At 48.7% G+C, this 9,803-nt stretch overlaps 1 protein-coding gene across 1 annotated transcript in view; it reads left to right on the plus strand.

Moving 5' to 3' along the window:
- SPOCK2 (SPARC (osteonectin), cwcv and kazal like domains proteoglycan 2) overlaps positions 1-9,803 on the plus strand; it is a 32,368-nt gene that overhangs the window by 1,841 nt on the left and 20,724 nt on the right. Inside the window, exon 2 of the mRNA XM_006915537.3 lies at positions 3,467-3,944. Within this exon, the coding sequence (XP_006915599.2) occupies positions 3,467-3,944 (478 nt within the window). The remainder of the gene's footprint in view (positions 1-3,466; positions 3,945-9,803) is intronic.

A 9,803-nucleotide genomic window follows, 5' to 3' on the forward strand; every position in this document is an offset into this window, starting at 1 on the left:
AACTAGTAAGGTGTTAGTTATTTGCTTTTTTTATTCTCATTCTCTCTCGAGGCTACAGTGGAGTTTCCCACAGGCTACATGACATGGTGACATAATCATTCTTGATGATTAATGCCATATGTGCTTGTATATTTTTGTATTTTCTAGGATATTGTAAGTTGGAAGGTTTAGGGTATACGTAGTTTTAGAGATTAACTCAATTGGCTCTCAGTAATTCTGTTGTGCTCTTACTAGCTATTTAAAGTTCTACCTGTTGTTATGGGCTGGATTGTGTCCCCTGAGAATTTATATGTTGAATCCCTCACACCCAGTGCCCATAATGTGGCAGTATTTTGGATATAAAGCCTTTAAGGAGGTAATGAAGTTAAAATGAGGCTGAGGCTGTTAGGGTGGGCACTAATCTAGCCTGACTGATGTCCTTATAAGAAGAGGAAATTTGGACACACAAAGAAATATCAGACATACGCACGGACAGAGAGGAAAGACCTGTATGACACAGTGAGAAGGTGGCCATCTTCAAGCTAAGAAGAGAAGTCTCAGGAGAAACCAAACCTACCAACACCTTAATCTTGGACTTCTAGCCTCCATAACTGTGAGAAAATAAATTTCTGTTGTGTAAGCCACTCTGTGGTGTTTTGTTATGGCAGCCCTGGCAAACTAAGGCACTTGCTATAATGCCGAAGCTAATCTACCTGACTTCTTTTGAGACAGACATTAAAGAGATTTGAAAAAATGTAAAACAATGTTACTTTTCTCACTAATCTTTTTTGGGGGAAATGCAGTCGTTTTTCTTAAAATGTATTTTGTTAATATGTGATACGTTCATTGTTATTTTTTTAATAAATTTTTTAAATTCTTCGTTTTTTAAAAAAGATTTGATTTTTTTAGAGCAGTTTTAGGTTCACAGCAAAATTGAGAGGAAGCCTTAGTTTTATTTTCAAGTACAGTAAATTATAGTTATATCTATATCTCACATAAACAAAAGTTCTTAGGGGCCCTCAATAATTTTTGAGTGTACAGGACTCCTGAGACCAGAAATTTTGAGAACTGCTACACTGTACTTTCTTCCAAGGAATGATATTATATATGACCTATGTAATGAGCTTTTCTCAACAAGCAATACATAGTGGATCACATTAGCTGTCATTAGCTTCAGATCTACATCATTTTTTAATGTCTACACAATATCCCATTGTGTGTATCTATTGTAATTTCATTAGTTGGTCCCTGACTAATAGACAGTGCACTGGTCTCCAGGTTTGGCTATTCAACAATTCTGGTTTGAATATTTTTGTGTATTTGTCATTTATGCTTGTGAGATCATCTGGAAATGGGATTAAATGGTTTTGAAGATGTGGTTAAATATAAGTTTCTTATTTGGAAACTAAGGTTTCTCCATTGTGTATTGCTAAATATGAAATACAAACAGAAAAATGCATAAAACATTTGCACCATTTGACAAATAAACCCAGCAATGTTTGGGCCCATTGGTTTGAAAGGCGTCACCTGCTAGTACTCTCAAAATTTAGGAAAACCTTTTCTTTGTTATAAACTATAATTATTGCCTGTTTTCTACAACTCTTTTATCCGTCATCTGGAAATTTGGATTCTCTTTCCTAAATAGCTTTAGTCTTGGTTTAACTAACAGTCCTACACTGTTGGCGATTTGCTTTCAGCACAGGGCTGTGTGACCCAGCTTTACGATGCTGCTGAAAGGCAAGTCCCACTGGAGTTGCTGCCCAGGAGTGTGGGAAATATTTTGACGTTCAGTTGTCTGGAAACAGCTATTGTCTTTTTGATGGGCATCTTGCCAATGCCTTTCCAAACTTTTGGGGCAACTTTGGTAATTGTAGAAGACCAGAGACTTCATAAGGTAGTGCTGGAATGGGAGAGCTCTATCTAGAATCTACCTCCTCAGTGCCTTGGAGACCTGTAATTAGCTTTGCTAAAAGACTAGAATTGAGATGTTGGGAAAGATGTCAGCTTTTAGTACATCTTCAGAACTATGGGGCATCATAGCCTTCTCTTCCCAACCTGAGGGAAGAAGAACTAACATTTTTAAAGGCCAACTATGCTCAGGCAATTAGTATCTAATTTTGCATCAGTTTCACAGCAATCTTTTGAGGTAGGTGATATTATCATTGATTTAGAGATAGAAAATAGATTAGGTAATTTGCCTAAAACCTAGCTATTAAGCGCGATTCCACCCCCAGTCTATATGACAACAAGCTGCGCTCTTCTATACAGTGCTGCTATACCTCCCAGCAAGGCTGCTTTATTTTCTGTGAAATGAAGGTGTTAATGGCCAGGGCCTCATTGCAGCACCACCTCCAAGTCCAACTGCAAAGGACAAAGAAAACACGGAAAGGAAGCTATTGTTTTCTGTTTCCCCAAGGGGACTCCAGCCCAAGCCATTGATGCAGTTAGAATTCCAAGGCCTGACCTCAGAGTGACTATGAACCTTATAACCTGTGTTTTTCCTACTGATTAAGATCATGTTTTTCATTGCCTTTGATTTGTTTTTTTAAGATTGCGGTAACCAAGTTTTTTTTTTTTTTTTTAATAAAACCACAATCTAGGGCTTGGGTCCCAAAAGTTCAGTGTTTTGTCCTGTCAAATTCTGTTTCCTCTTCAAATTATTTGCAATGTGAACCTCACCTTATTTCTGCTCTGATCCTGAAACTGTGCACAGCATTCCCAGCTGATATGTCAGCACATTTCTACAGGCAATGATAAGGGTCACAATTTTAACAAAAACCTAAACACCTCGAACGAAACCAGCCCCTCTCTTCCCCAGTAGCTTATTAAAATCAACTTGTCAAAACCATGAGCAAATGGGCGTTTTCCAAATTTGCACCTTCAAGGCAGATGAATGGTCAGACATTTGCCTTTTAGGGTTGCTCTAGGAAGAGGTAACAAAAGGGGTGACAGCCCTTAAACAGCTGCTTAGGGAGGAGGACATATGCCTATTCTACCAGCTATTCAGTGCTCAGGGCTTCCCTTGAAAAGAGCTTATGAGGCTAGGGAGCAATAGTTCTGAGGCAGCCAGGTGTTATATGGCTTTTGTCTTCACGAAGCCACTCATTACTGTAGAGCCATAACTCGCAAGAAGCCAGCTGTCAGGGCTGTGGCTCAGGCCCCTCTGGGTGGGAGGCAAGGGGAGAGGAAGAGTGTCTGAGGCTAAATCCTCTTTTAGACACCTGAGCCTGGCTGGCTTTGTAACCGGAGAATTTTGTGTCTTCCTCCACTCCCATCCTCTCCCATCCTCCCTGGGGAGCCTCCTGCGCTGTTCTTGCTCCTCACCCTTGGAAAGACAACAGGGCCGCCCCGGGTTTGGATTCCTTGGTTTGCAACTCCCTGAGTGCTGGGCTGGGCTGGGCTCTGCTGCGGCTGGCTGGCATTGGGCACTCAGATCTAGCGCTTCCCTTTGAAATCTACCCCCTCCTTTTTTTTTTTTTTTAACCAGGTATGATGATGTCAAACGTGATGCTGATGGTACAGTCACAGACACGGCCCCTGCTGGCGCAGCCTCTCTGATTCTCCCTCTCCCCGCGCTGGGCTTTTTCAGACAAGTGCATCTCCTAACCAGGTCACATTTCAGCCGCGACCCACTATCCATCCGTCTGTCACCGGAGTCAGACCGAAGGAGAAGGGCTGAGGAAGACGACAGCGTTTGCTTTGCCAACTGTGGCGTGGGAGGAAGGACATTAAAATACTGCAGAAGTCAAGACCCCCCAGGTCGAACCCAGACCAGGATGCATGCCCCAGGCTGCGGACCGCTGGCACTGCCGCTGCTGCTCCTCGCCGCGGCCGCCCTGGCTGAAGGCGACGCCAAAGGGCTCAAAGAGAGCGAGACCCCCGGCAATTTCATGGAGGACGAGCAATGGCTGTCGTCCATCTCTCAGTACAGCGGCAAGATCAAGCACTGGAACCGCTTCCGAGATGTGAGTCTGCAGGGCCACGAGGGCTGAGGGCCGGGGACATGGGTTTGGGGAGGGAGCTTTGGAGTGGAGACCCCCGCGCGGGGAGCGGCGGGTGCACATCGCAGCCAGAGGCTGCTGTAACCCAGCCTGCGAGTAACTGCACTGCGAGTAAACAACGCGCACCCAGCAGGCTCCGGCTAGTCGTCGCCCTCTCAGCATGGCGCCCCCTCTTTGGGTTCCGCTGGCCTGGAAGCTGGTGGACTTGAGACCCCCCAAAAGTCTCACACCCGCCGAGGCAAGGAGTCGCTTAGGGGACGCGCACTCGCTACAGGGTCTCTCCCGCAGGCTGGGCGTGGAGAGGGGTGCAGGATGCAGGTGGGGGGTGCAGGGCGGGAGGTGGGGGGGCCCGGCTGAGGCCGGGCTTCTGCCTCCCCCTTTTTTGGTGAGCCTCCCCTAGGAGTGCACCCAGCGGGGTGGATGCTGCAGGCTCCACATACGGGGCACTGCGGAAGGGGCAGGTCTGGGTGGGGCTGGTGGAGAAGATAGCGTGGTCTTGTGCGAGTGCCCTCTGTTCCCACCTTGGGCTTTGGGGGAAACCGGCACGGAGGGGACCGGACCCTTGGCTGGGGCTTTGAGTTGGGGGATGGGGAGGGTCCTAGCCATCCTCATAAGGAGAGACGGTGAAAGGCGTGTCCGTGATGGAGGGAGGAGGAGCGCGTGATGGCGTTGAAAATACCCGAGGCCACCCCCGGGTGGCCTCCAGGGCAGGTCTGGGGTGCCCATGCGGAGTGGTGTGAGCACGAAGAAGGGAGGCTCGTTTTCCTGGAACAACCTTTAACAGAGGAGCCCAGCCTCGAGCTGACGGAGAGGTTCCAATACGGCGGAAAGACTCCACAGCCCCCTGGGCTTGAAAAGCAGACGGGACAGCCCAGCAGGGTCTGGGGGCCCTCCGCTGATGGCCGCCGGAACCCTGGCTTAACCTTGGGCGGAACTTCGCGGGGTGGGGGTTGGGAAGGTGGCTGCGGAGGAGCCGGCCTCGCTGCACCACTTTGTTTACGGGCACCTGTAGATCAGAGGGGAAACCGGAGGTGGTGTTCCCAGAGAGGGAAGTGAGAGTGAGGAGGGGAGGGCAGAGGGCGTGGCTGGGACCCAGAGATGGGAGGGTGTGTGAGGTGGAAGATGGGCCCGGATGCGTCAGTGGAGACAACTGCTGGTCCGGGCGACCCAGTGCTCTCAGACGCCAGTTCCCAGAAGGCCTCTTCTAGGACCCCAGTTCTTGCCCCTCATTCCCCATATTCTCTCATCGCACCTACCTAGTACAACACAGGCCACACCGTGACCTTTCTCATCTTATCGTAAACTGTACATCCAGAAGTTCCTTAGAAATGTGTTTAAAACATGCATGCTTCATATGATATTCAGCCAAATGTTGGGAGGACACAGAGATATGGATTTTTTGTTATCAGGAGAGAAGCGACTGTTTCTCTCCAAAGTCATGCTGGTAGGCTGTAATTCATCAGAAGGAGTCGCGTGCTGCCAGGTCCTCTGGTGAGTGGCCTTGGCCCCAGAGTGGGGCCAGCCAAGGCAGCGTGGAGCTCCAGCCAAGCCTTTTCCGCTGCCCCTGCAGGCCCAGCACAGATTAGCTGCAGTCGCCTGCCACTGCCTGGGAAGCAGGCTGGCCATAGCAGCAAGGGGGTGACAGCAGGTTGGCCCATCCAGAATCCATGTGTCACTGGTCCAGGCCTCCCTCAGACTTACTGGCTGTTTTTATCTTCCAAAATGGGACCAATGAAGGTCAGAGGGAAAAGAAATGCTTAATCAGAACAGTAAAGGTTTAAAAATAAAAGATGCCTCCCCACCTCCCTTCTTCCACCTGCTTCCAATAGCCAACTCTGTGGGTGAGGATAAATGATTGGCTGCTTGACCCTTGGCACAGGGCTGCCCACCTGTCTCCCTGTATTGGTGCCAACCACTTCTGCCTTCCTGAAACGCTCATAAGGAGAAAGGCACAAGATTTGAAATTCTGCAGGACTTGCCCCCATAGGATCCATGGAAAGCTTTAGGGCATGTATCACTTTGGTTGGCCTCTAAAACCCCGTTTAAGGTAGCCCTGGCTGCAGGACAGGATCAGAGAGAGAAAGAGGACAAGGAAGGCTGGGCAAGAGGGTCTGGCTCTGGGGATCTGTTGGCAGCATCTGCAGAAAGTCAGGAAGCTGCTAGCTCAGAGCCATTGCATTGCATAACTTTGGGGATGGCACAATGTGAATGGCACCCCTGGAGTTGTGCAGTGCACAGACTGTACAAAGGGGCTCTGCCAGCACTGCAGACTCTTCTCATCCCTCCTGTTAATAGAGGCCCCAATTCCTACTCTAAAGGCTGAAGGCCCTCTAGTTGCGCGCGTTAACATCAGGCTTTATATTCATTTCATCAGGCTAGCTTTCATGAAAATATGCTCCTTGATTCTTCAAAGGTGTTTCTGTTGAACCTCTAAGGTGTTGCCAGGTCGAGCTAGAACCTTGTTTATAATCAATCATGAAATGGTACAGGGTCCCCAGTTCTCCTTGGTGGAAGGCAAAGCAGGAGTGGAATATTCTCAGGAGATAGGATTGAGGAATTGGTAGTATGAGTGGGGGACATTTCTCATTAAATGATGTTGACTGAATTGAGGGGGAAGATTGAGAGAATCATGTCAAAGAGGTGAGGAAAACGAAGAAGAGGAGGAAAGCTTGGGCAGTTGCTCCAACGTGAAATTGATCCGAGCTGGTTAGTGGGGAATTCAGCTTAGCATTCTTTCTCTGAGCACTAGGATTATAGGGGAGGCAGGATTTACCAGTGAAGTAATCTTCTCCTCCAGTGGGCATAGGGCTCTCATATCCTGTGCCTGGGCAGATCTCGTCTAATGCTCAGTGCCCTGCAGCTGAGGAGGAGGGAATTTCATGTCAGAGGAGATGGGGAGGTTGTGATCTAGCTGCGTCCTTTCCTGAGCAGGCCTGGGCTCTCAGAGCCCTGCTCCCCAGTGCTACCATCTCTGGATTCACTCCTTGCAGAACGAGGCAGGATTTTACTGTAGGTCCTTGGACCAAAGCATCCAGAGTCTCAGAGATGTAGATGCACATTTGAGAGGAGACAGGCCCATTACACAGCATTCTTCTGGTAGGCTCCAAGAGCCTGGCTAGGCAGCACTGACTGTTCTTTTTCTTCCTGACTCTTTTATACTTTGTACTTCCATTAAATTGTAATAATATTTATGAGTGTCTAGCACTGTGCTTGGCACCCAGGAGGCACACAGTTAATATGTGTTGAATCATTGATTACAGTGAGTGCTTACATCTGCTATTCCCTGCAGTAAGCATTTCATATGCATTGCCTCTTGTGCCCCTCAACAACCTGTGAGATAGTTATCATTACTTTGTAGTCCACCTATTTTGTGGTTGAAGACATGGAGGCATAGAGAAGTTATTACCCAAGGGTCAAATAGCTAGTAAGTGGCAGAGCTGGGATTTGAACCCAGTTCATCTAATCCAACTCTGCATTTCAGGAAACTCTAGGCCTAACCCTTAGTGAAAATGGAAAAGAAGAGCCTACTCTGAAGAACAAAGTCTAGCGTGGCTTGTGCCCTACGAGTCTCAAGGATGCCCTGGGCAGGAGTAGTACCTCCGAGGAAGGCGAGCCAAAGCCCTCAGTGCCTGCATCAGCCTGCCTCCAGGCTGCTTCCCACCCCCTGACCCAGTGACACTCCAAAGGCAGCTCTCCACCCAGGAGAAGCAGGAGTGCCGGGTGCTGGGAGAGCTCTGGCCTGGGAGTCGGAAGGCTTGAGTTCAGGTTCTGGCTCTGCCACTGGCTGGGCATGTGATGCCAGGTATGTCACATAACCTCTCTGAGCTTCAGTTTCGGGCAAAACCGAACTTCAAGTTTCAGGCAATACTCTACCAGATGGATCATCATTTCTCGGGCGAGCCTACACCATGCCTCAGTCTCCATGAGAATGTTGATGAATGTTCAACTCATTCATTCGCTGCAGATCTGAGCAACTCCCATATGCCAGGGCTTTACCATGATATTGGGCTCTGGCCCAGGGAAATATTGCCTGCTGGCTAGTCAGGATTCTCATGTTTTTATTTGTAGATAAGTATGAGTGTGTGAGAAGAACCCCAAACTGGGTCGGAATGGAGTCCATAATTGGGGTTTGGGGTAGATGGGTGAGTCTTTCCTTATCCTTCTCCTCTACCGTAGTTTTGAATCCTCTCTCACACTGAGCAGGGTGGCATCTTCCAGAGTGGTGTCAGCATGGTGAGGGACTCTTGAACACCCAGCGGGGCTCTAAGCCTTGGGAAGAGAGGATGAGAAGAGCACTCTGCCTGGAGAGGATGTCATATGCTCCTCTTGTCTTCCAGCCAGTCTGAAGAGGATAGAAAGCCAACAACACCTCCTCCCATTCTCCAGAAGGTCAGGAGGCTGTCTGGAGGAGAAGAGCTCTATCCTACCCTAAGCCCCAAGGGACTGGGGAGAGCGCTCAGCTTCTCTTTCTTGTGAGAGGACAGAACTAGCTGTGTGGCCTTAGGGGAGCCATTTCACATTTTTGGCTCTTGATATTCCCGTTACTTTAATGAGTAGGCTAAACAGAGTAATCTACAGAGCTCTTATCATTTTATGACTCCAGGAAGATGGCACTAGAGCCCGTCAATAGTCTCTTCACCCACAGACATAGCTCACCCATCCCACCCTATCCCTGCCACAAACTGGCACCAAGTCTTAGATTTTAGAGAAGGGATTTCCCTTTTGCTCCTGAGGAAGTATATGTGACCAGATCAGGTAGGGTATATATTAGCCAGAGACTGAGAAACCTGAGAAATGGGGCCTAATATCATCTTTGGGCAAACAGCTGACTGGGGATGGGCATACCATTCCCGTATTTGTTTATTGCAGGTATAACATGGGTCGTTTTTGGAAACAAGGAAAGTGTGTGACCAGGCATAGGCTTGTATACAAAGCTAGACACCACTGTGTCTAACCCTATGGGCAGACTGAGGCCCAGCTACAGGCTGTAGGGTAATGTGGTTCTTGAAATGGAGCAGCCTCTGACCCCCTGAGGTCTCAGCTAGTGTTCAGTTGTAGGTATATCTCTTTCCTCGGGGTCCCTGTAGTAGTTATTGGCCTTAAATGCATTTGGCACATGTTGGTGCTGCCTCGTGGCCTCACTCTGTGGGCTTGTATCTCAAGAGTACTCCTGCTAGTATTTTTAATGTGTGTTTATCACATACTTCCCAAGGTAAGCCCCTGAGGACAAGGTCTGGGAATAGACTGCTTGGTGTACCTTACCACCCTGTCCTCGAGCATTGCGCAGGATGTTTGTACACACAGTGAGTGCTCAATATAAATTATGCACTGTGGAATATGAGAGCCAGAAAGGATTTCAACTCACCCATCTCTGAGACTTTCCCTGTCCTCTATAGGTAGTGACACTGTGAGTTCAGACAGCAGAGCGCCAAGGGGAAGTTGTGGCTCTGGGCTGAAACATATTGGTTATTTGGGGAGCTCTCTCCCTCTTTCTGGACCTCAAAAGGTTGGAACAGTCACTATGAGAATGCTGGCACTCTGACTCTCCAGTGATTCATTTGTAGGATAAGGGAGTGAATGACACTGTGGAGGAAGATTCTCCCTTAGCCCCTATGTTGGTGGGCCTGGGCCTGATTGCAGCCTGCTTCCCCCTCTCTCCTGGGGGGTGGGGGCCTCTGAGCCCTCCACCCCCAACCTCAGTATGCCTGCAGAGCAAGCCAACCACACCCATCAGACCTGTGTTCCTTCAGGAGAATAGGTTGCTCAAGGCAGGGCATCCTGACACGCCTACTCTCTTCCCAGACATCTGAAAAGAGGTCAACA

This window comes from Pteropus alecto, unplaced genomic scaffold (assembly GCF_000325575.1).
Source record: "Pteropus alecto unplaced genomic scaffold, ASM32557v1 scaffold155, whole genome shotgun sequence".
Lineage (NCBI taxonomy): Eukaryota > Metazoa > Chordata > Mammalia > Chiroptera > Pteropodidae > Pteropus > Pteropus alecto.